Genomic DNA, 27057 nt, shown 5'->3' with positions numbered 1-27057 from the left:
TTGCACATTCCTAAGGTCTCTTGAAATTTCAAGGAGATCTCACGCAGGAATACAAAATGCTAAAGGGGAATGACAAAGTAGAGATAGGGTACACTTTGCCCACTGTGGGGAATCTAGAGCAAGAGGTCATAGCTATAAGCTAAGGCATGGCAAACTTAAAGCCAAGATGAAGAGGAATTCTCTCAAAGGCTTGTGAATCTGTGGAATTCACTCCTCTTTCCCCTGGCCCCGGCCCCAGTGAATGCTGGGACATTGAGTAAGCTTAAGGAAGAGATAGAGAGATTTTTAATTAGTAATGGGTTTAAGGGGTATGGAGAGCAGGCCAGAAAGATGAATCATGATCATAAGCGATGGTGGGACAGACTCGAGGGGCTGAATGGCCTCCTCCAGATCCGAGTTCTTATGTTCTTAACTGAGTAGCTTGCTGGGCCATTTGCAGAGAGCAGTTAAGAGTCAGCTACATTACTGTGGATTTGGAGTCACATGTAGGCCAGACAGGATAAGGACCAATAGTGATCCAGAGAATCTTGTAAATAGAAGAGCAATTTATTGTCACTTGTTTTTCTGAAAATACAGTGAGATGCGTGTAAGTCGCCACAATTCAGCACCATTTTACTGACTGTCAGAAACTAAAGAAATAATTGAGACAAATTTAGGACATATTCATTTTGAGTAGGACAGTTGATGTGGGTACATGGTTAGCAACACTGATAATTCCTGATTTCTGAATTGGATTTAACTTGCACCAGCTGTCACAATGGGATTTGAACTTATGTCACCAGAATGTTAGCCTGGGTCTCTGGGTTCTGGCCAGGGTCCCTGGGTTCTGGCCAGGGTCCCTGGGTTCTGGCCTGGGTCTCTGGGTTCTGGCCTGGGTCTCTGGGTTCTGGCCTGGGTCTCTGGGTTCTGGCCTGGGTCTCTGGGTTCTGGCCAGGGTCCCTGGGTTCTGGCCAGGGTCCCTGGGTTCTGGCCTGGGTCTCTGGATTCTGGCCTGGTGGCATTACCACTATGCCTCCCAACGCACAGCACCCTCCAGAGGAGCTATTTTCATGGAAGTGTTGGTGGAACAGGGGCATCCTGGAGAGCAACCTTTGAACTTGTTTGTGGATCTGCCCTCACCTGGAGATACTGTGACACCTTCTCCCTAACCAGTGTCAAAGCCTCATCGTTACCTTGACAACATTGTACCCCCACTCTGGCCTATCACCCTCACCTTGACCTCCTTCCACCTATCGCATTTCCAACGCCCCTCCCCCAAGTCCCTCCTCTCTACCTTTTATCTTAGCCTGCTGGGCACACTTTCTTCATTCCTGAAGAAGGGCTCATGCCTGAAACGTCGATTCTCCTGCTCCTTGGATGCTGCCTGACCTGCTGCGCTTTTCCAGCAACACATTTTCAACATTGTACATGCCAAGATTAAAGAAAACCAAAAACAACTGGTTAGCGACAACTAAACCGATTGGAGCTTGTTATCCAGCAAGTCGTTTGAAAAAAATCCTCTCACAACCTCAGGGGCATCCCAAAGGACTTTATAGTTGAATGTTCCTTTCAAAGTACCTTTGTTAATGTAATGTAGGAAATGGCCACCACTGTTTTTGCCCACACCAAGATCTGACGGACATTCAGATTGTGATATTTAAATGGTGTTGATTGAGAGATAGATATTAGCTGGGGGAGAGCAGTTCTTTGAAAGTATGCCATGGGGCCTTTCTTAAAGAAGCCTTTGGTCAGCATACAGCACTCCTTCTGCATTGTACAGAGTGCTGACTCCGAAAAATAGTCTGAAACTCCAGCAGTGACTGCAATACAGTACTGGCAGTACCCGTGCATAAAAGGCATTTTGAATATAAATCGCGGTCTCCGCTATCTAGAAAACTGTATGGGTTTGCGTTGAGGATATCAGCTCTGTGAACCGGTAAAACTCAACCTTCTAATGAGAATGTAGCGTTAGCCAACTGGGTAGCTGCTAAATCATATTGAAATTCAATCAATTGTTCTCTGGAACGTTATCTCCTCCTGCTGATTAATGACAGCACAACAAGTGCTACTGAAATGATTTGAGTTGACATTTAAGATTTTTTTTGTCTCTATTTTATATGTCCAGTTCATTGTTTTTGGAACTTCTGAAGAAGGGTCACTGGACCTGAAATGATAACTCTGATTTCTCTCCAAAGATGTTGCTTTGACTTGCTGAGCTTTTCCAGCAATGTTTTCTTTATTTTGGAAGTACTGTTCCTGCCACACTTTTAGATTACATGTAATTAGATTTTTTTAGATTACATTACAGTGTGGAAACAGGCCCTTCGGCCCAACAAGTCCACACCGCCCCGCCGAAGCGCAACCCATTCATACCCCTGCACCTAACACTATGGGCAATTTAGCATGGCCAATTCACCTGACCTGCACATCTTTGGACTGTGGGAGGAAACTGGAGCACCCGGAGGAAACCCACGCAGACACGGGGAGAATGTGCAAACTCCACACAGTCAGTCACCTGAGGCGGGAATTGAACCCGGGTCTCTGGCGCTTTGAGGCAGCAGTGCTAACCACCGTGCCGCCCACCACTTTTGGGCAGCATGTTTCGGGCTGTCGAATAGAGAAAGAAGAAGAAAGAAATTGTGGGATTCGTTAGCTCAGGGAGCAGACTGGCGTTTCTACGGCAGCAGATGGGAGTCCGGGATGGTCTGTTGTCTCCCTGAGTCCAGGGTGTCACAGGGTGGCTGCAGGGCATTCTTCAGGGGGAGGGGTGAATAATTGGAGGTCCATGTTGGTGTGAGTGACTTGGGGTAGGCAGGGGAATCTGGTCCTGCAAACAGGAGCAAGCTAGAAAGGTAACAGTCATTTCTGGATGACTCCCAGTGCCATGTGCAAGCGAGTGCAGAAATAGGAGGATAAGGCAGATGAATGTGTGGTTGGAGAGATGTTGAAGGAGGGAGGGATTAGATTCCTGGGACACCTGGACAGAGTCTGCAGAAAGCCTGAACAGAGCTGGGACTGAGTTCCATGTGGAGCACTTTGCACGTGCCATTGGGAGGGTTTTGACGGACCTTGGCAGGGATGTGGGAACCGAGAGAGAACTAGGCCGAGTCTAGACTTTGCAGAATACTTCCAGATGCAACTGGCTCAACGAGTGTAGATATCTCCGTGGATTGTCATCTCGCTGCAGTGGGGGGGGCTTGGGTGTTCCTTTGATCCCAAGAGCAATGTCGTCAGGAATTCTCTGCTCCTGGCAGGGCCAGCCAAGGTCAGAGGGGAGGAACAAATCACGGCGCAATTCAAAACAAGGCCTCAATAGTGATTAAGGCCAAAGGTATTTGATGTTAACGGATGAGGCTGCAGCAGGAGGGTGACCTTCACAGTTGTGAAGATCCCCTTGCCACTGGAACTGGATCTGTCAAGGACTGTGTATCTGCCGACAAACAATGTACGTTAAAGTATGTCCCGCGCAAGGCAATGACCAAAAGGAGTATGGGCTCATCAGGCCACGCAAGAACCTACGAATCCACAAGGTGTGCCACCAACTTTGCTAGATGGGCAGTCGATAGTAATTGATCACTGACATTAGCACAGACTGCAGCTGGTTAGTAAGTGAAGTCAGAGGAAGGAAGGGAATAAATGAAGTCTGCAGCAGGGTTACTGTGCGTATATGAGAACACGCGGAGTATAGTAAATAAAGTCAGAGAGTCATCGGCACAGATCGCCACGTGGAACCTTGATGTTATGGTGATAACAGAGACCTGGCTCAAGGAAGGTTGGGACTGGGTGTTAAATGTTCCTGGGCACAAGGTATTGAGAAAAATTAGAAAAGGAAGGGTAACAGTATTGGAGTACATCGCAGTGCTGGAGAAAGAGATGTCACAGAGGGTCTCCGCACAGAGTCCATTAAGCTGGAACTAAGGAATAAACAGAGTACAATTATATTGCGGGATGTAGTCTATAGATCTGCAATCAGTGGGAAGGAGGTAGAAGAACAAACCAGCAGGGAAGTTACAGAGAGAGTGTCAACATTATGGAGTCGTTACAATGGGAGAGTTGTAGTGAATGGGCAGTGAGGGCCAAGAGAGTTTCCTGTTACTAGTATGTTCCCATTCCAACAAGGAAGGATGCATTGTTGGGCCAGCTTCTTGGAAATAAGGTGGGCCAAGTGGACCAAGAGTCAGTCAGATTACTGTTTCCTAACTGTTCTCCATGTATCATAGGATTTAGGATAATGGTGGAGAATCAAGATTAGAGCGGTGCTGGAAAAGCACAGCAGGTCAGGCAGCATCCAAGGAGCAGGAAAATCAACGTTTCGGGCAAATGACATGCAACATTTCAGAGTGAGAAACATCAGTTGACGGAGAGCAGACTTTAATAGGGCAAGATCCGAGCTGGGAAGGATTGTCTGGAATGAGGTTAGAAGGAAAACCAATGACTAAACAATGAGCTACCTACAAAGGGGAGATGGTTTGGGAACAGTCGAAGTACATTCCCTCAAATGGGAAAGGTAGAAAAAGTCAATCCAGAGCCTGCCTGGATGGCAAAGGATGTAGAAATTAAGATAAAGATAGAAAAATATACTTTTGATAAGTGTCAGGCAGAAAATGAAATCACGAATCAAGAGGAATGCAGAAGGTTCAGAGGAGAGGTGCAAAACAGCTAAGAAGCAAAGAGGAATTATGAGAAAAGGCAAGTAGCCAACACAGGGTGAGATCCCAGTGTCCTGTATGGCCACCTGATCAGTAAGAAGGTGGTAAAAGGAGGAGGTTGGTTTGATTTCACAGAATACCTAGATGCAAAGGCATGACTGAGATGTTCAATGAACACATTCTATCCCTGGCTTTGTCAGACTGAATATCGAAAGGATTGGCTTTTTGTTTTAAGATTCTCTGGGATTAGCTGTGTTGACAAATGCCACACTTATTGCTCAAATCCAGTTCCCTGGAGAAGGTGCTTGGCGTGGGCCATCACTGTGGTGACGACAGTCCGACAGTGTTGTGTACTGAGGTCTGGGATTTTTATCCTACAGCAGTGAAGGAATGGGGAAGCAAGTCCAAGTCAAGGTGGCTTGTGACTTGGCGGTTGTGGTGTTCCTTGACAATTTCAGCACTTCTCCCTGTTAAAGGACGTCTTGAGGAGGAGTGGTGCTGTGGGCGCAATCTTGGGGAGTTGCTGAACACTAAGCTAAGTGAGTGTCAAATTCATAGTCTGGGATCCAGGACAGCAGTGATTAATGTTTGGAAAAGAGGAAGCAGAGAGATTTGAAGGATTAGTGCAGACCCGATGGGCCGATTGGCCTCTATCTGCACTGTAGGGATCCTACTGATCATTATGCTTTAAGGTGTGTTTTGTTAATGTGAATTCACTGTAAAGCGATTACCGAATTGGGGCCACTATCTAAACCGCAAACTTTTAATGTGTGTTGGCTGTAACACAATTACATCACCAATGCTTTAAGTGCTGTTTCTGAAGGGCAATTTTTGTACATTTACGGGGTTGCATAAGAACACTACCATCATGTTATAGAAGAACCATCTGAATGATTCTGTGATCCATACAAGTGGAATGTGCCAGTGGGAGTGTATGGCACCTGAGCTGATTTCAGAGTCCATTCGTTATATTTCCAAAGAGTGAACACTCATTTTCAAATCTCAGGGGTCAGCTGCTCTGTGTGCTAAAGACAAGAAAACTGCAGATGCTGGAATCTAAAGTAGATAAGCAGGGGGCTGGAAGAACACAGCAAGCCAGGCAGCATCAGGAGGTGGAGATGTCAACATTTCAGGTTGAGACCCTTCATCAGGATAAGCTTGACCTGAAATGTTGACCTCTCCACCTCCTGATGCTGCCTGGCTTGCTGTGTTCCTCCAGCCCCCTGCTAGTCTGCTCTGACTGTGCTGTTCCTCTGAATCCGAAGGCAGGTTTGATGTGCAGTAGTTCCAGGGTTTCCCAATAATGAGGCTTTTGGGCTGTCTGTTAAATTACTTGCATTTCATCCAAAAACTGGAATTGAAAGATTAACATGACACATTCACAGCAGTTTCCATTTTGTTTTATAGTAGTGGCTGGAGATGAGCCCATCAGTCCCAACCATCCAGAGAATGGAGACTGAGTTGAGGCAGGTTGACGAAGGACAGTGAATTCAATGACCAGGAGGTCCAAACCAATCGGCTTTTATTAACATTATTTGGGACTGAGCTATAATTGCAGAATGTTATGACACAGAAAGAGGTCATTTTGTTAACATTGTTTGGTACTGAGATATAATATCACAGAATGGTTATGACACAGAAAAAGGCCATTTGGCCCAGCGTGTCTGTGCTGGCTCTCTATGTGAGCAACTCATCACTCCTCGCCTTCTCTCCGTAGCCCTGCCTTTTGGTCCTTTTCAGATAATGATCTAATTCCCTTGTGAAGGTCTGGGTTGACCTTATCTACACTGAGCTCTTGGGCAGGTCCAACCACTCGATGAATGAAGAGCTTACTCCTCATGACCTCTGTTACTCCTTTTGCCAATGATCTTCAATCCATAACCCCTGGTTCTCAATCCTTCCACCTGGGTGAACAGGTTTTCCCAATCTATCCTCTCCAGATTGCTTGGCATTTCTTATGGATATGGGGATGTTGCACCTACAAATTTAAAAGTTGAGACTGACAGTCATCCTTTTGTTGTACTGGAAGGTTATCCTACAATGGACCTGGTGTGATGGCCATGCAGAACAGATGGGGCTAAAGAGAGTGCAACTCCTAGCATAGCATTCCAGGCAATGGCAGTTCGACCTACACACTTGCAATACCCTGTGTATCATGGTACATACGTGATCCAATCTGTCCTTCCCTATACCCTGGAAAAACCACATGATCTCCTAGGAGAAGTGGAAAGAACAGGATTTTGAAACCCAGCCTTGGAACTTCGGGAAGAAATTTTCTTGGAAAATATTCAGCCTGGAGTCCGGTTACTAGTGGTGTGCCACAAGGATCTGTTTTGGGACCACTGCTGTTTGTCATTTTTATAAATGACTTAGACGCAGGCATAGGTGGGTGGATTAGTAAATTTGCAGATGACACTAAAGTTGCTGGAGTAGTGGACAGTGTGGCTGAATGTTGCAGGTTGTATGGGGGACTTGGATAAACTGCAGAATTGGGCTTAGAGGTGGCAAATGGAGTTCAATGCAGCTAAATGTGAGGTGATGTGCTTTGGGAAGAATAAAAGGAAGGCAGAGTACTGGGTCAATGGAAAGATTCTTGGTAGTGTGGATGTGCAGAGGGATCTTGGAGTCCATGTACATAGATCCCTGAAAGTTATCACCCAGGTGGATAGTGCTGTTAAGAAGACATACGGTGTGTTAGGTTTCATTGGTAGAGGGATTGAGTTCCGGAGCTGCAATATCATGCTGCAACTATACAAAACGCTGGTGCGGCCACACTTGGAATATTGTGTACAATTCTGGTCGCCATATTTCGGAAAGGATGTGGAAGCATTGGAAAAGGTGCAGAGGAGATTTATCAGGATGTTGCCTGGTCTGGAGGGAAGCTCTTATGAGGAAAGGCTGAGAGACTTGGGTCTGTTCTCATTGGAAAGAAGAAGGCTAAGAGGGGATTTGATAGAGACATAGAAGATGATCAGAGGATTAGATAGTGTAGACAGTGAGAGTCTTTTTCCTAGGATGATGACATCAGCTTGTACAAGGGGGCATAGCTACAAATTGAGGGGTGATAGATTTAAGACAGATGTCAGAGACAGGTTCTTTACGCAGAGAGTGGTAAGGGCGTGGAATGCCCTGCCCACCAATGTAGTTAACTCAACCACATTAGGGAGATTTAAACAATCCTTAGATAAGCACATGGATGATGATGGGATAGTGTAGGGGGACGAGCTGAGAATAGTTCACAGGTCGGCGCAACATTGAGGGCCGAAGGGCCTGTTCTGCGCTGTATTGTTCTACGTTCTATGTTCTATTCCTCTCTCAACCCCCACCTTTGATGATTGAAAGTGGTCCAGCAGATAATGCTGTGAGGGAGCTGCTAGTGGAATGAGGTAATGGTATTGATGTATTGAACCGCACAGATGGAGTAAGGTCCAAGTGTGTTCCCCGATCTTGGCTCAGCTAGCTGACTTAGGTGCTGCCACTGGACACAATGCTATTTAGTTAGAAGGAGTATTGCATCTAGTCACCTCCTCATCACCCATAGCCCTACCTTTGACAGAAGATTCCCTGTTTATATCTTTTCTGAAAGCACCACACTGGAGGGCATGACTGAACTAGGCTGTAACACTTCCTGTTTTCCAAAGGGGCCCCTCAGTCTGGGCCTACACATGGAGAAAGCTCTGTGGGCGGTAGAGCCAAAGGTCTGTGTACCCATAAACCACAGCCCAGTTCTGAAGAAGGGTCACTCAATCCAAAACATCACCTCTGATTTCTCTCCACAGATGCTGCCAGACCTGCTGAGCTTTTCCAGCAACTTCTGTTTGTGTCTCACGCACACAGCTCCCCCCATCCCACTATGCAGCCACAGGAAAGAATTGGGAAAGAGCTGGTTGTGGGACTGAAGGGAAAGAAATGAGTGTTGGCCTCCCAGCTGGGGAGCTAGGTTGGTCCGATCACTGGGTTATGTACGCTGCGGAAGGAGAAGGGCCAGTCTTGCTCATAGTGCTCTATTCTACCCACAAACTGAACAAGAGGACGTGGCAAATTTGGCAATGAGGTGTATAGTGCGATGAAAGAGGAGTTGCATTTATTTTACCCCTGTCACAATCTCAGGGCATCCTAAAACAATTTGCCATGTCGTACTTGTGAAACATAGTGGCTTCTCTAACGCACGTAACGCCGCAGTCACATTGTGCAAGCCAAGCTCCCACCCAGTTCACGTGATGCAGGTTGAGGGATAATGTTGCCAGGACTCTTAGATGTCCACCTGAGAGGACACTTAGTTCAACACAGATCTTGGGGCGGTATGGTGGCTCAGTGGTTAGCATAACTGCCTCGCAGCGCCAGGGACCCAGGTTTTATTCCAGCCTCGGGTAACTCTCTGTGTGGGATTTACACTTTTTTTTAGATTAGATTAGATTACTTACAGTGTGGAAACAGGCCCTTCGGCCCAACAAGTCCACACTGACCCGCCGAAGAGCAACCCACCCAGACTCATTCCCCTACATTTACCCCTTCACCTAACACTACGGGCAATTGAGCATGGCCAATTCACCAAACCTGCACATTTTTGGACTGTGGGAGGAAACCGGAGCACCCGGAGGAAACCCACGCAGACACGGGGAGAACTGCAAACTCCACACACACAGTTGCCTGTGGTGGGAATTGAACCCAGGTCTCTGGCGCTGTGAGACATTCTCCCCGTGTCTGCGTGGGTTTTTTCCGGGTGCTCCAGTTTCCTCCCACAGTCCAAAAATGTGCAGGTCAGGTAGATTGACCATGGGAAATACAGGGTAACAGGGATTGGGGCAGGGGGGTGGGAGATGTGGTGAATGCTCTTGGGGGGGGGGTCAGTGTGGACCTGATGGGCAGAATGGCCTGCTTCCACATTATAGGGTTCTGTGATTTCGTCCTGAAGGCAGTGCAGCACTGAAAAGGTCAGCTTAGGTTTGGGCACCCGTTCCTGGAGTGGAGTAGGAGACTGTGGCTTTCTGAATCATTTCGGCTCTGGGTAAGAGAAAGTGTGAGAGGAGCAGAGTGAGCAAAAAAACCATGTGAGCAAAGGTTGGTCACTTTTAAAGGCACATTTCTGCAGGATTAATAATTTTATGATTTTTGGCAAGTCCCTCCAGTAATCGGACTCCTCTTTGTGGGCTGGACCTGCGTAAGCGGTGACCTCACTTGCCCGAAATGAACAGTGCACTCTCTGAGCAAGAGAAACCTGATCACTCTGACCTTGTGCCATTGACAGCTGCCTCTGCCGTGGACTGACAGCTTGATGCCAGGCAGGGGAAACGGGAAGACATTCCCAGCTTTTCAACGCCTGGCCAAAATCAAAGGCCCGGGCGATTTTAAGTAGAAGCACACGCCATCTGAATGGAATCCCTGGCTGTAACCTATGGCGACAACCGAGTCAAAGAGAGGGGGATCTGCTGGGAATTTTGGGGGTCTGGCGAATCTGTGGTGCACGAGTTTCCACAGTAAGGATTCAGTGAGTGATTCCAACTTGTCGTTTAGACCACACCTTAAATTCCTGGGATGCTCTCACTGCTCTTGTGTAACCCTCATCCAGTAATCATAGCCCTGTCATTCCCAATCAGTCAGTGACCTGACACTGCTCAGATATACCCCCTGCTCCAAGGTAACCTCCAGTTAAACAAAGCTCATTTTACTGAGCATTATTTTCATGGGTGCAGAAATAATCATCTTCCTTCTCTCTCTAATAATAGCGAGCTAGATAGTTTCAAGATTAATGCAATTAGAGTCATAAGACACATAGAGCTGTACAGCATGGAAATAAACCCTTCGGTCCAACTCATCCATGATGACGAGACATCCTAAATAAACCCAGTCTCATTTGCCAGCACTTGGCCCATATCCCACTAAACCCTTCCTATTCATGTACCCATCCAGATGTCTTTTAAATGTTGCAATTGTACCAGCCTCCACCACTTCCTCTGGCAGCTCATTCCATACATGCACCATCCTCTGCGTGCAAAAATTGCCCCTTGGGTCCCTTGGATTTTTCCCCTCTCACCTTAAACCTATGCCCTCTCGCTATCAATCTCTTGTCTTGCTCGATCAGAACGTTGCTAAGATAGTGGCAGAAATACAGGATTTCTTTATCGTGATTGTCTTTTGACGCTTAATGTCATGATCCCTTCTGTCCCTTGATCTCTGATCTCTAGGTCAATGCTGTCTCCTGGTGTGCAGGTCAGGTTTGTTTGTTTTGGAGCTCTGAGCTTCCTGCAGTGCTGTGTGCAGTCCCTGAACGTTCTGAGTCATGGTCATCTGCAGGAGCAAGTTTGCAGTCTCTAGACTTCTCCTGATGACTGAAGACAGAGATCATTCAGGCCATCCTCCTTCACCCACCTTCAGAGACCATGTGTGCCCTCCATTGATTTCACCTTCTTTCCTCTGCCTGGAGATTTATTTCACACGTTGATTGCACTGGCTTTATTGTTGTAAGCTGCCTTCAGCCTGTCCCTGTGGAGTGAGGAAGACTTGTTTTATTTCCTGCCTTTCCCAACCTCAGGCCATCCCAAAGTTTTAAATGTACAATAGTATCAGAAATGCAACAGTTAATTTGCAAACAGCAGTGCAATAACTACCAGTTGGTCCTGTTTATGTGAGTTAATTCGGCGGCACAGTGGTTAGCACTGTTGCCTCACAGCGCCAGAGACCCGGGTTCAATTCCTGCCTCAGGCGACTGACTGTGTGGAGTTTGCACGTTCTCCCCGTTTCTGCATGGGTTTCCTCCAGGTGCTCCGGTTTCCTCCCACAGTCCAAAGATGTGCAGGGTCAGGTGAATTGGCCATGCTAAATTGCCCGTAGTGTTATGTAAGGGGTAAATGTAGGGGTATGGGTGGGTTGCGCTTCGGCGGGTCGGTGTGGACTTGTTGGGCCGAAGGGCCTGTTTCCACATTGTAATATAATCTAATCTTAATTGAGGGATAAACATTGTCCAGGACATTAGTGTTACTGCTCCTGATCTGTTTCAGAATCAATCAAAGGGTGTTCTGCCGTGTTTTGATGTCCCTTCCCAAAGCTGGCACCTGTGACAGTGCAGCACCCGGTCAGTACGGGACTGAATCAGCCGAGCTGTTTGTGCTGGAGTCTCGGGAGACAGACTGGTAACGAGTAGTACAGAGTACACAAAGCCAGACTACACATCAGAGACACTTCTGTAGTACTGTGCACATCGCAACACTCATAGAACATCCACACCACTAGCGGTGTCCAGTCATGCCGTCCCATTAACAAGCCTTTCATTTCTCTATTTTCTTTTTGCCCGTATATGGGATATGGACCAGCATTTATTGCCAGCCCCTAATTACCCCAGAGGGCAGTTAAGAGTCATCCACATTGCTGTGGGTCTGGAGTCACATATAGGCCAGACCCGGTAAGGATGACAGTTTTGGCTGCCCGAAGGAACATTAGTGGGTTTTGAGCACATGGTGACCATTGGACAAACTTTTTATTCCAGGTTTTTATTGGATTCAAATTTCACAGCCAGCCACGTTGGGGTTCAGGCCCATGTCCGAGGTACATTAGGTGGTGGTTCAAGATTATTAGTCTAGTGACATTGTCATGACATCATCACCTTCCAAGCTCCCAAGCTCCCAAGCTCATCACTTTTGGAGTGCTTTTGCAATTATTTTGAAAGTAAATGCAGCAGAACTTGTTCATATAAGCAGTCTCTAACTTGGTGGTGCTCATTGATGTTGGCCAGAACACCAGGAGAATTCCCCTTCTCTTCTGGGGGTCTTCCCCGTTATATCCTCAGTGCAGCATGCCTGCCCCTTGGAATTTGCTGACTTGAATAAACAGCTTATATTTGCATTTAGAATTCTGATGCTCAGATTGAATCCAACAGTTCAACAGATTTTGAGCTTTGGATCTAATTGTACACCCCAACATGCTCAGCCCTCAGAATGAGGCAGACAGAGAGACGCCATCTTAGAGGACAGCCATACAAGAGCCATTTTGAAACATTTCTCTGTGAAATATGTTACATGATTCCAATTATACATTTCTTAATTATATCACGTCTACCAGGAATACCTGGTTAGGTATTGCCTTGTTACCTCCATGCTAGCCACGCCCCAAACTGCAAAGACCCCCAGTCTCCTGTCGACATCCTGGAGTTACCATTGAGGAGAAATCCACTTGAACAAACCACTTAGTTTTTATGGCTGTAAGGAACATTCACACCACGCAAATGTCAGACAATGACTATCTATGATAAAAGAGAATCTAACCATGGCCTGTTGCTAGTGAGTGGCATTAGCCTCCCTGTATCACCCAGTATCAACATCAACCTGGGGGCGTTAGCATTTACTAGAAACTCAACTGGACTCATCATTTAAATACTGTGACTACATGAACAGGCTGAAGGCTAGGAATACTGCAGCAAGTAACCCACTTCCTTACTCCTCAAAACCTCCTCAAGGCAGACATCAGCAATGTGAAGGAATACTCCCCATTTGCCTGGATGGGTGCAGCTCCAACAACACTCGGGAGGCTTGACATTATCCAGGACAAAGCAGCCCGCTTGATTGGCACCACATCCGCAAACATTCAGTCACTCTACTACCGAAGCTCAGTAGCGGCAGGGTGTACCCCCTACAAAGTGGACTGCAGAAATGCACCAGAGCTTCCAAATCCTTGACCATTTCCATCAGCAAGGACAAGGGCAGATACATGGGGACCCCACCCCCTACAAGATTCCCTCCAAGCCACTCATCATCCTGACCTGGAAATATATCGCCATTCCTTCACAGTTGCTGGAACAAAATCCTGGAATTCCCTCTATAAGGATATTGTGGGTCAATCGACAGCAAATAGACTGCAGTGGTACAAGAAGGCAGCTCACTCCCACCACCTCAAGGGGCAACTGGGGACAGGCAAGTAATGCTGGACCCAACCAGTGATGCCCACAGCCCCTGAGTGAATAGGCTGAGTACTGGCTGATGAGTGAATTACCTCCTGACTCTCCAAAACCACCTCACTACCTGTGCTGGATGGAAATGTTCCCCACTTGCCTGGGTGAATGTAGCTGCACTGATACATGAGGAGTTCAACACGGAGGAGAAAGCAGCCTGCTGAGGCAGCATCTGAATGTTACAGATGGGACCCTGGCACCACGTGGCTGCAGTGTCGAACATCTGAAGGCTGCATTACAGCCGTCCCACACCAAAGCTTCTTTCTCAGTGCATCTCAAAACCAAGGCACTCACCACCTTGAGAGATCAGGGCCGCAAGAGCAGGGAACACCATCCACCGCACAAGGCCCGCACTGTCCAGTGGACACTATCACATTTTTAATTATTGCCGCCGTGTTTTCAGTCTTTGTCTAACAGCGAATTGAAAACTGTCTCCTCCCCACCACCACCACCACCACCTCCAACCAAATGGATTATAGTGACTTACAAGGGAGTGTAAAGTAGACAGATAGGAGGCTGGAAGAACACAACAAGCCAGGCAGCAGCAGGAGGTGGAGAGGTCAACATTTCAGGTGGGATGGGTGATGATGGCACCCAAAGGACCCTGCTAGGTAGCCAGGTACCCCAGAGGTAGATGAAGGTCAAGAGTATGGTGCTGGAAAAACACAGCAGGTCAGGCAGCATCCGAGGAGCAGGAGAGTTGATGTTTTTTGGGCATAAACCTTTCTTCAGGAATGAGGTTTGTGGTTTCGGGCATTAGCCCTTCCTGATGAAGGGCTCCGGCCTGAAGCGTTGATTTTCCTGCTCCTTGGATGCTGCCTGACCTGTGCTTTTCCAGCACCACCCTCTCGACTCTGATCTCCAGCATCTGCAGTCCTCATTTTCTCCCAGAGGTAGTTGAAGCACTGCTGCTCCTAACGTAGAGAATGTTGGGCTTGAAAGTAAGATTAGATGGTCAACGTTACTCCCCCAGTGAATTACTATTGGAATGTCAGGCTGTCACTCCAGTACTGGTGTGAAAAACCCAGTTAATCTTCATCCCAGTGACCTGTCATTCTCCTGGAATGTTAACTGTGCTTTGTTTGCCACGGGTGCTCTATGTATTCTGGGATTTTTCAGATTTCCAATATCTGCAGAAGTTTGCTTTGGTTTCAGAATTGCTGAACCCCGCTCGCTGTATTTCCAAACAGCAGCGAGGTTGCTGGCAGTGACTAAACCCGGCCAATGTTTTGGGCCCCGCTTCCTGTCAGAGTCAATTAATTCCTCTTGTTTGTGTTTTCCCACAGAAATGGGGAAGGACCAATTGATTACCGGCAAGCAAGTGATGGAGATCAGACACACCTTGAAGGAGTGCCGGGCCCTGACTGATGAGATCTGTACGAAGGGTCACACAGTGCAACTCCGAGTGAGGAATGAGCGTTGGAAACAAGCCAATGGTAAGAGAGTGACCTTCGCCAACATGAGGGAAGGCTCCTCATGCAGTCTCCCTCCAGTTAACCATGAGGTAGTGTCTGATAGCCCTTCTCGTTGTGTTTTACATTACGCTTCAACGCTTGCTCTCAGAGTTTAATGTTCTTCACTTCAGCTGCCCCAGCAAAGCTGTGCTGGCAGCAAAAATCACTCTTCAAGCCAAGTACCTGACCTGCTCATTACTGAGGAGCTCCCAGCTCGGTTCTGTTCCGTTCCAGCGATCTTTTAACCCAAACATCATTGTTAACACTCGGACACCCCACCAGACACTGTGCATGCTGGGAAATCTGAAGCAAAAGCAGAGAATGCTGGAGTTTTGCCAGTACTTTCCGGGTTTGTTACTCCATTGTTGACACGTTTCCAGAGTGCTTCAAACTAAATCCCCACCAGTTAGTAACCCGGCTCACTCCACACTACTTCACTAAGCCCTCAAGCAAACGCTGACGAAGCTCAGGGAGAAAGTGAGGACTGCAGATGCTGGAGATCAGAGTCGAGAGTGTAGTGCTGGAAAAGCACAACAGGTCAGGCAGCATCCGAGCAACAGGAGAATCGATGTTTCGGGCAAAAGCCCTTCATCTGTGGAGAGAGAAACAGAGTTAACGTTTTGAATCCAGTATGTCTCTCCTTTAGAACTCTCTTGGGTAATCTATTAGAATCAAATCGAAACTTTTTTGGGGGGGGAGGACAGGGTTGTAGGCGGAGTGGTAATATGCCCAGCTCCTGTGGTTCCCACCGATCTCCCAATGCCTCTTTTGTGCCAGTAGACATCACATATTCCCGCTTGATGTAACCACAGGGAGACAGTCAACTACTACCACCCCCTCCTCCGTCCATGAGCAGATGCTCTAATCGCTCCCTCCCACAACCTTCTTCACACGGGATGTCCAGAGATCAGGTGAGTGAGTCTGAAATGTTACCAAAAGTTTAAAAGCAGTTCCTTTAAAAAAAGCACAATGGGGCAGCAAATAAAACCACTCAATATAAATTGAAAGTACATTGGTTCAGTGGTTAACATGGCTACCTCACAACGTTGGGACCCAGGTTCGATTCCAGCTTGGGTGACTGTCTGTGTAGAGTTTGCATATTCTGTGTGGCTTTCCTCTGGGTGCTCTGGTTTCTTCTCTCAGTCCAAAGATGTGCAGGTTAGATGAATTGGCCGTGGGAATGTAGGATTACAGAGACAGGTTGGTTCAGAGTGGGATGCTTTTGGTGTGGACTGAGTTTTCACACTGTAGGGATTCTATGAAATATGTAATACAGAGTCCTGTAGACCATTCAGCCCATTGAATAATCTTCATTCCAGATCATGACCGATCACAGGCTTTAGTGAAGCAGATGTTTCTTTAATAAGATTTTTTTAAATAAAATTGTCACGATCTGTCATGGTGGGATTTGAACCCATGTTCCTGGAGGATTGACCAGTTTCTCTGGATTACTAGTTTGGTGACAGTGCCACTACCCCTTGCCATAACAGTGCGACTGTTGTAATTATTTCAGTCAATCTGGCTGAATATGTGATGCCAAACCTCTGGGGAAGAGGTGACCTAAAGCTGAACCTTCTAGCCAAGAGGTAGAGACATTACCAATGTGCCATAAGGGGCCTTCAATGCTGAAATTTAGATGTGAACTTCATGACCAGGGGCTGGTTATTTTACTTTGCCTGTTTGGCAGGGCTGTGGCACACCTCTGGGACAAGCAGTGTTTCAATCTCCTGTCTCCGAGATAAGCGCACTACCACAGGACCGCTAAATATTGTTTAGTTACCCTGTTCAGGCATATTACAACACATCTCCATCACAGGTCTTATGGTTCAGAGGCAGTGACACTATAACTGTAACACAAGAGAAGATTCTATCCTTTCTGTGCTGAGCCTAGTTGGTGGTGATGGATGGCAAACACGGTTGAGTCTTAATGAGAAGAGGCACTTATTTTGCACAATGGAATGTTACTTATTACATAATAGCAACAGGCATGAGTCACACTGATGAGTTACTAACAAACTGTCAGCAACCGCAGCAGTCACATCTATCTCCGTTGGGACCTAATGCTTATTGGATCTTCTATGGCCAGAGGCTGGGAAATCATCAGGTTGGGTAGAGCTTAATGCAGTCTCAACATTAACTCTCTCAGCAACCTCCTCCATGGCTGTGTGGTATGGTGTCCAGAACTCTGTGGTATTTCAAATGGTGTCTGGGTGAGTCTTACTGTAATCGCAAGGACTGTTATTCCACTGCACTGCAGCTTAGCTCAGGTTCAGGTTTTAAGCTGCAGCTGGATTTACTCTGACTGCTGTGTCAGTGCAATACTGAACTGCCTCACACTGAGCGAATCCATCAGTGATGCAAATAATTCCTCGCTTACCCAGGCAGTGATCAGACAGGGGAGAGGTTAAGCTGCTAGTGTTGGTGATTTTCATTGTAATTAGTACCGTATCATGGGGCATTTTATAATTCACTCATGGAACATTGACATCACTGGCCAGCATTTATTGTCTGACCCTAATTGCCCCTGAGGAAGTGGGGGTGAGCTTCCTTCTTGAACCACTGCAGTCCATGTGCTGTAGGTTGACCCACAATGTCATTAGGGAGAGAATTCCAGGAATTTGACCCAGAGACACAGTGATATATTACCAAGTCAGGATGGTAAGTGGCTTGGAGTGGAGCTTGCAGGGAGTTGGTGTTCCTGTGTATCTTCTGCCCTTGTCCTTTGAGATGGAAGTGGTTATGGGAATGGAGGATGCTGTCTGAGGATCTTTGATGAATTTCTGCAGTGCATCTTGTGGATAGTACACACTGCTGTTACTGAGTGACGGTGGTGGAGGGAGTGGATGCTTGTGGATGGAGTGCCAATCAAGTGGACTGCTTTGTCCTGAATGGTGTTGAGTGTTTTTGGAACTGCACCCATCCAGGTAAGTGGGGAGTATTCCATCACACTCCAGACTTGTGCCATGTAGATGGTGGACAGGCTTTGGGGAGTCAGGAGGTGAGTTACTCGCCGCTGTATTCCTAGCCTCTGACCTGCTCTTGTAGCCACTGCGTTTATGTGGTGAGTCAAGTTGAGTTTCTGGTCAATGATAACCCCCTCCCCCTCTAGGATGTTGATAGTGGGGTCATTCAGTGATAGTAACACTATTGAATGTCAATGGTTTGATGGTCTCTTAATGGTCATTGCCTGCCGTTTGCGTAGTACATGGGAGAAATATTCCTCAAATCTGCATCAAGTGCTGCTCTTCCCAGACATTGTGCAAACCTGTCAGAGCTAAACATTCCTGAAAATCCCAAAATGCCTATAATGCTCCCAGAAATGTTAGGGATTTTAATTCCACCTGTTGCATTAAATAGATCCCTGGTCAATAGTAAAACATTTTACACAATTAAGTGCCAACCTTTTGCAGGGCCCCATTCACCATCAGTGCTAGCATCTGAACCTCTCTACAGCGTCGCAGCCTGTAATTATTTTTTGGAATCAGTGCTGAACTCTTTAATTATACTCAAGCTGTTTAATCACATGTGGGTGCCCATTCTGATGTGTAAATTGTCTGAAGCCGTGGACCAGCTTAAAGCAATTCAGATACCTTGATGATTAATTTGATAATCTGAGAGTGTGAATGGCAAGGAACAGATATGTGTCTTGTGATTGCTTGGACCTTCAATGTTATTAAGTCGGGGTAGGGGGTGTGCTCCACTGTTGGTGGGTAACGATATTTAGGGGCACAGTGGTAGCTTCCCTATCCCTAGACCGGGAAGCCCGGATTCAAGGCCCACCCACTTCAGAAGTGTGTAATAACATCTCTGAACAGGTCGATTAGAAAAATAGATCGGTTAAAACTATCCTGCCTTTTACAGAACTTGAAATTTTGCTTCAGGGCCCCGAAATGTTAGCTCTGATTTCTCTTCACAGGTGCTGCCAGACCTGCTGAGCTTTTCCGGCAACTTCCGTTGTTGAAGTTATGCTTCCTGTCCTCCCTGACCTATTGTGTTGAAACATAAACCTAAGAAATCCATGCCTTGTTCTATTCAAATCATGACCAACTTTAACAGGAATGTGACCTATTAGCTTTATCAGTTTATTGTAGTATTTAGGGCTGTTTTAAATGTGAGAAACCAACCTCATGGCTCACCTCAACATCTCTCCGAAACCCTCAATATCTCCATTATTTTTTATTCATTCACAGACTGAGGGCATCGCTGCCCAGGTCAGTATTTATTACCCATCCCTAATTTCCCAGAGGGCAGTTAAAAGTCAACCACATCGCTGTGGGTCTGGAGTCACATGTAGGCCAGACTAGGATGACAGTTTCCTTCCCTGAAGGACATTAATGAACCAGATAGTTTTTTTCAACAATCGACAATGGATTTATAGTCATCATTAGACTCTTAATTCCAGATATTTATTGAATTCAAATTCCACCATTGGCCATGGCAGGATTTGAATCTGGGACCCAGCGATAATACAACTAGGTCATCGCTTCACCAATTAGACCAAAGTACTGGGGCCTTGTAAAAAGACAAAATCGAATGAAGGCGAAGATTGATTCAGAATGTTTAACATTAAATCTGCTGAGATTTTGAGATGTCTTCTGACTCCATGTTCAGTTAGATCAGTGCCTTCCAAGGATGTTTCACTATTGCTGTCATCTCCTCCAGTCCTCCCACTCCCTGGGATCACTCTGCTCCTCAAATTCAGGCCTCTCGCATATCACAAACTTCAACTGTCCCATTGTCACCTTCAACTCCTTGAATTAAAGTCCCTCCAAGAACCTCACTACCTCTTTACCTCTCCCTCCTCTCCCCAGGACCTCCCTTTGGTCAGGTTTCTGATCATCTGTCCAAATACATCCTTTTGTAGTTTAGCGTCACATTCTCTCTAATGAGGTACCTGAAAGAATCCAAGCTCTGTCCCTGTGTGCACGATGGCTGCCAGATCTGCTGCATTTCTCCAGCCCTTTCTGCTTTTAGTTCCCATCTCCAGCATATGCAGTTTTATATCCTTGCAGATTGTTGTTGAAACAGCTTTCCTTGAAGAAAAATCAGCGAATGACATTTCCGGTAGTTTTGCACGTCAACTCACTCCACCGCTCCCTGACGTACCGAGGGATCCGGGTCACAATGTTCAGCTGAAAAGTTGCCTAAAGCTTTGTTCACCGACTTTCCCCAGAACTGCCAAAGAGAAGGACCATTCGCTTTCCGTGTGGTGTGGAAGTGGAGTTGAGCTGCAGTGCCATCTTCTCCAATGTAATGATTGTCTACGCCAACATTAAGACAAGGCCCTCAGATATCGCCAAGTGTAAAGTCTTCCTTCAGAAACCAGAGGTAAGTGACAACTGCCCAAATACTGAGAGCACAGTGTGAAGGGCAGGCTTCGTCAGAGATACACACTGTCAGGGTCTTCAATGGACTTCAAGGGGCATTTAAAGGAAAGACTGCCAAAGATTGTATTACTGAGGCCTACTGCATTGGAGCAAATAAATAACTTTCCCTTGATTGTGGTAAATTCTTGCTTTCTTCAATTCAGAGCTTTCTGATTGGTGTAATCACTCATCAATGTTCGTGTGACAACCCACTGAGAATTGTGGGAAGGGGGTAGGAGGGCCTGTTATTGGTGTTGTGTGTAGGGGCATCGGAGTCACACAGCTATTGAATGCTTTAGTGCACCTGACACCCAGAGCAGCTGTTCCCCAATGTTTGTGGGTGACAATTTACTCCCCTGACACCCCCTCAGTGAGAGGGTGTGGAGTGCCCCCTTCCTCAGTGAGAAGGTGTGGAGTGCCCCCTCCCTCAGTGAGAGGGTGTGGAGTGCCCCCTCGCCCCCTCCCTCAGTGAGAGGGTGTGGAGTGCCCCCTCCCTCAGTGAGAGGGTGTGGAGTGCCCCGTCCCTCAGTGAGTGGGTAGGGAGTGCCCCCCCTCAGTGAGTGGGTAGGCAGTCAGTGCCCCCTCCCTCAGTGAGTAGGTAGAGAGTGAATGCCCCCTCCCTCAGTGAGTAGGTAGGGAGTGAATGCCGTAAAAGAGGTAAAAACAATGACTGCAGATGCTGGAAACCAGATTCTGGATCAGTGGTGCTGGAAGAGCACAGCAGTTCAGGCAGCATCCGAGGACAGGCAAAATCGACGTTTCGGGCAAAAGCCCCCCGAAACGTCGATTTTGCCTGTCCTCGGATGCTGCCTGAATTGCTGTGCTCTTCCAGCACCACTGATCCAGAGGGAGTGAATGCCCCCTCCCTCAGTGAGTAGGTAGGGAGTGAATGCCCCCTCCCTCGGTGAGTTGGTAGGGAGTGACCCTTCCTCAGTTAGTGGGTGCAGAGTGAGTGCCCCCTCCCTCAGTGAGTGGGTGCAGGGTGCCCCCTTCCTCAGTGAGTGGGTAGGGAGTGAATACCCACTCCCTCAGTGAGTGGGTAGGGAGTGAATGCCCACTCCCTTAGGGAGTGAATGCCCCTTCCCTCAGTGAGTGGGTAGGGAGTGAATGCCCACTCCCTTAGGGAGTGAATGCCCCTTCCCTCAGTGAGTGGGTAGGGAGTGAATGCCCACTCCCTTAGGGAGTGAATGCCCCTTCCCTCAGTGAGTGGGTAGGGAGTGAATGCCCACTCCCTTAGGGAGTGAATGCCCCTTCCCTCAGTGAGTGGGTAGGGAGTGCCCCCCTCAGTGAGTGGGTAGGCAGTCAGTGCCCCCTCCCTCAGTGAGTAGTTAGGGAGTGAATACCCCCTCCCTCAGTGAGTAGGTAGGGAGTGAATGCCCCCTCCCTCGGTGAGTTGGTAGGGAGTGACCCTTCCTCAGTTAGTGGGTGCAGAGTGGGTGCCTCCTCCCTCAGTGAGTGGGTAGGGAGTGAATGCCCCTTCCCTCAGTGAGTGGGTAGGGAGTGCCCTCTCGTCAGTGACTGGGTACAAAGTGAGTGCTCCCCCCACCCTCAGCAAGTTGGAACAGAGCGACTGACCCCCTGTCCTTGCTCTGACTGCCACCTCTCGGCTGTGTTAAGGGATTAAGGCCACTCCCAGATTTGTTCTGATATCACATGCCTCAGAGGGTCTTGGCTGAGGTCACTGATTGCTGGAGACCTTGTGAATGACCTTGTGACCAAGCAGCAGGTTCCAGGTTGGGCTGTGGAATGTGTGTCGTGACGGTCACAAGCTACAAAGTTAAAAACAAACACGAGATAATAAACCCATTTGCCAGGAGCAATGGGTCGCTCTGATGTTAGCGTGTACAGAGTAGCCCGCAGAGCTGGTTTGTAAATGTGACCTTGTGGTGTTTACACCCTTCAGAGCAGGGATGTGCTTCAGCAACGTTTTCTCCGCACCCCTGCTTCACTTTTCCCACTTTTCCATTGTCCAACCAGGAAGATGTTGTGATATCTTCCCCCACCATTTCTAGGGTTTCTCGGTCACATGCCACAGCCCCAACTGGAGGGAGGGTATTGATAGGACGCACTCCTTCAGGGTCTGACCATTCAAACACACATAGGCGAGTTGGAGGAGTCAACTGTCTGAACGTCACCACTGGACCTTCCTGCAACTGAGGAAGGAGTTGATTTACACTCCCTGTGCTACAGAGGGATGTTCCAGTCAGGAACATTGCATGGATGGATGGGAGAATAAGAGTTTGGGATGCCTTGTTCCTTACAGTTCTGACACAAGATGAAGGTTTCTATTTTTAATACGCAATGCCAGCACTTACTGCCCCATCTCTAAACGCCCTTGAGTTATAAGATTCAACCCACCCCCGCTCCTATTGCTGCTGACACTCAGCTGACCCCAATTACTAGGGGTCACGAGTTCAAGGTGAGAGGGGGAAAGTTCTTTACACAAAGGGTCTTGGGTGCCTGGCATGCGTTGCTAGCGGAGGTGGTAGAGGTGGGCACGATAGCATCATTTAAGATGTATCTAGACAGATACATGAATGAAAATAGGCGACAGGTTTAGATAGAGGATCTGGATTGGCGCAGGCTTGGAAGGCTGAAGGGCCTGTTCCTGTGGCGCAGGCTTGGAAGGCTGAAGGGCCTGTTCCTGTGCTGGAATTTTCTTTGTTCTTCGTTCTCTGAGATCAACCTCATAATAGTCCTTCTGTCCATACCTTTCCCCGGATTCCTGTCATAGTGATGCTGAGGAACTTGTGGGAGAGCTTACAGCTGCTGGTGATGTCCCCTTGTATCTGCTGCCCTTGTCCTTCTAGACAGAACAAGTTCTGGGTTTGGAAGGTGCTGTCTAATTTCTGCAGTGCACCTGGTCGACAGTACATGCTGCTGCTACTGAGCATCGGTGGGAGAGAGAGTGAACTTTGAAGTTGATGACTGGGGTGTCAATCAAGTGGTCTGCTTTGTCCTGGAAAGTCTGGGAGGATGGTTTAGAAGACTGACACCTTTTTACTTTTGCTCCAGGAGTTGGCAAGTGCCTGTTCCGATCTCGACGGAGAGTCATCCCAGATCGACTCGCTTCTATCGTCTCTGAGCAATGACCAGCCGTCAGACACTACACTGAGACTGAGCGGCCTACATAAACTCAAGGTAACAGACCAAGACCCCGCGCCACCTCAGCACATCCCAAACTGCTTTACAACAAAACTCAATCTGTTTTAAAAGCGTGGCCCCTGCTATTGTCCGGGAAAGCTGCAGTTAGTTCACACACAGCCAGCACCCCAAACACATTAACCGGATGATATTTGCTGATGATTTACGGATAATGTCAGCCAGAATATCGGGAAAGCATCTGCCCCTCTACAACACAGACTCTCATCCAGCCAGAGGGAAGAGATGGGACCTTGGTATAAGGCCTCATTGTGAAGACAGCACATCCAAAATGCAGCACGCCTGAGAGACTGGAATGTTGGAACAGAAGCAGGCCATTCAGCCCATCAAACCTGTTCCCCCTGATCAAACACCGAAACGCCTTTTACTGACTCCATCCCCATAATCCTGTGCAGGTAGTCAGAAACCTATCAGTCTCGACCTTAAACCTATTCAGAGACCAAGCCTTCCCAGTTCTCTGTGGTGGAGAATCTCAAAAATTCACCTTCTGAATAAAATCATTTCTCCTTCTCTCAGACCCACGTGGCACTCCCCCTTCTTTTTAGCATGTGCTTCCCTGGTTTTAAACATCCCAACCAGGGCAAGCATCTTTGGTCTATCTCCCCTGTCTATTCTTTTCAGCATTTTGTGGGTTTCAATGCTATCACCTCGGACTCTTCGAAACTCTACAAGCCCCTTTCCCCCAATCTCTCTCGATAGAACTGTCCCGCTATTGTGAGAACGTGTTTAGTGAACTCTGTGTACTCCCTGGAGAGTTAGACTCCCCTATGTCCTTAATCTCAAACACCAGCTGGCATGCACTCTAAAGGAGGCGACTGGAGAGGTCCACATTAGTTTGGTGGTCCCCCATTTGCCTCGCTCGACCAGAACTGAGAGCGTCAGAGCTCCCTCCTGAAATCGGGCCTTGAGATAAGCTGCACTTTCCTCTAATTGAGCTTAGGGCAGACAGAACCTGTTGTCTTTATCTCCGTTCCCTCGGCACCAACTGCACTCTCTTCCCAAGCTACAGACTGAGACAGATCATTAACAATTTCAACAACACTTGTACTTAACCTGAGCCTCTGATGTTTCAACCGTCTGCCACAAAGGCTGCCCACTTCCATCATCCTCCCTGAGTCTGTTTCTGTGGGTTTGTCACCTCTGTGCTTTTTAAACCTCAACACCAACAGAGTAGATTAGATTAGGTTCCCTACAGTATGGAAACGGGCCCTTCGGCCCAACAAGTCCACACCGACCCTCCGAAGAGTAACTCACCCAGAACCACTCCCCTATATTTACCCCTAACTCATGCACCTAACATCACGGGCAATTTAGCACGGCCAATTCACCCGACCTGCACATCTTTGGACTGTGGGAGGAAACCCACGCAGACACGGGGAGAATGTGCAAACTCCACACCGACTTAAAAATTCTAAAAATTAAAAATTTATTTTTAAAAAAAAGAGTAAAATCAAATTAAACTTTTAAATGTTAAATCTAAAATTTAATTTAAATTTTTAAAAATGTAAAAAAAATGGTATTTGTACAACAACAAGTCAACAACAACTTGTGGCAACTTTAATGGAGAAGATTGAGTCAAAGTGAAAAGCAATGGTGCTGGTCTTTGGACAGATGATCAAATGTTTGGGAAGGAAGAGGTGAGTCCAAATAATCTTGAAGGAGAAAGGGGTGGAGAGGTTTAGAGAGGGGATTCTAAAGTGCAGGGTCCAGAAAGCTGAAAGCATTCTTATCCTTGTGTTCAAATCCCTCACTATCTAGATCTCTGTCACCTCCTCTAACCTCAGAGAGCTCTCACCTCAGACTCTCTAACCCCACATCACCTCCCCTTCCTCGATCCCATCGGCCTCCTCTTCCTGAGGGTTCCAGACATTGGAAAACTGTCCATTGGAAAATTCAAATTCCCGGGCAATTTTCACAGAGTCTGCTACATCTGGACTCTCCATTTTAGTCTTCACTGTCGTGACTATTGAGGCCATTGTTCTGTGAAAAATTGTACATTTCTGGGTCCTTTATTTTACATTTAACATTTCATTTATCTTTAATTGAAAATCATACGTGTAGCTGTGCTGGCTTTTAAAAATATACAGTAAATGAATGAATAATCATGGGTTTTTAATCTAAAAAGAAATTATGAGTCAGGAAAAGTAAGGATAAGTGGTTTCTGTTTTGCATGTTTTTGTTTAGGCTGTCGTAATACAGCAACATACTCAGATTGTTGGATAGTGCCCAATACTGAAACTGCAGACCCTTCTTAACACCCATTCCCTGTTTCCACAGCAACCTTTGCTTCTACGGCTGACCCTAAAATACTGGACCTTTCAGGAACACCCAAAGCTGGAAGAAACAGCAACAGTGAACTTGGGGCATCCACTAGTGGCACAGCTGGAGCTGTACAGGACAATGTCCAGTGCCACCAGCACCAGCAGCAATAACCAGGACTCTACATCGGTGCCTGACACCACCATCACAAAGGATGCCAGCAGTTCCTGCAGGTCCGGAACACGGACAGCAGTCAATAAGAGAGAGCTCAAAGCATCAGTCAGCCGGGCCAGAACGTCCAACCAACCAGAGGAAAACGATGAAAGTGAAATATCATATGGGTAACACATCCAGCTTCTGGTGGACACATCAACCTGTATTAAACATTTGTAGGTATGCACTCAGCAGTAGTGATAACACTTGGGTTAGATCCTTATATTCACAGTAGGGGCTGCTGGGCAGCTCCTGGTTAGTGCCTGGGTCTGTTGTCTGTATTTCAGTGTAAATGTGAGTCACTGATTTGCACTGAGGGGCTGAATGGCCTACTGCTGTTCCTTAGCTGGTCTGAACTCAGTGTTAACTTCACTGGCAGTGTGCCCCAGTCGGGGACACATTTCTGAGAGAGAGAATGAGAGATGCAGCGACGTGTTCCTGGAACAAGCTGGGCAGCTGTTTGAGGCTGTGCTGTCCGTTCACTCGCATTTGTCTCCATCGGCCTTCCCTCTGACTCCGATGGGATTTCAGCAAACCCACGTCAGGTCTGTCAGAAAGGGACTGGGATGCTCAGCATGGCGACTTCATCCCGGGAATGTTTACTGCCGCCCGGACATAACTGAGCCACATCCTTGCAGCTTCTAAATGGTTAGCTCCCTCATTAAGTTCACCAAATTGGTGACATGTAGCTAAGTCATTGTAACTCGAGAGTTAATAACGCTGCCGTCACTTCATTTAACCGTGAAATGTTAATGCTGCTTGAATGTATAGGGACACCAGTTTGGTGATATAATACACGCTCATAAAGCCAACTGGTATCAGCGAGAGTTTCTGGACTGTAATGATCGGGTAAAAACAATGACTGCAGATGCTGGTAACCAGATTCTGGATCAGTGGTGCTGGAAGAGCACAGCAATTCAGGCAGCATCCGAGGACAGGCAAAATCGACGTTTTGGGCAAAAGCCCTTCATCAGGAATAAAGGCAGAGAGCCTGAAGCGTGGAGAGATAAGCTAGAGGAGGGTGGGGGTGGGGA

General features: G+C 47.3%; 1 protein-coding gene across 3 annotated transcripts in view; it reads left to right on the top strand.

Moving 5' to 3' along the window:
- malt3 (MALT paracaspase 3) overlaps positions 1-26944 on the top strand; it is a 131043-nt gene extending 104099 nt beyond the window's left edge. For all 3 annotated transcript variants that reach the window (XM_043680578.1, XM_043680577.1, XM_043680576.1), the window contains exons 14-17: positions 14856-15005; positions 20197-20351; positions 23405-23530; positions 25829-26944. In XM_043680578.1, the coding sequence (XP_043536513.1) occupies positions 14856-15005; positions 20197-20351; positions 23405-23530; positions 25829-26155 (758 nt within the window). In that variant the 3' untranslated portion in view covers positions 26156-26944. The remainder of the gene's footprint in view (positions 1-14855; positions 15006-20196; positions 20352-23404; positions 23531-25828) is intronic.
- Positions 26945-27057: the final 113 nt, after the last annotated feature.

Source organism: Chiloscyllium plagiosum, chromosome 40, assembly GCF_004010195.1.
Source record: "Chiloscyllium plagiosum isolate BGI_BamShark_2017 chromosome 40, ASM401019v2, whole genome shotgun sequence".
Taxonomy (NCBI): domain Eukaryota; kingdom Metazoa; phylum Chordata; class Chondrichthyes; order Orectolobiformes; family Hemiscylliidae; genus Chiloscyllium; species Chiloscyllium plagiosum.
The sequence above is the reverse complement of the archived record's forward strand: the minus strand, read 5'-3'. Positions and strand labels throughout refer to the sequence as shown.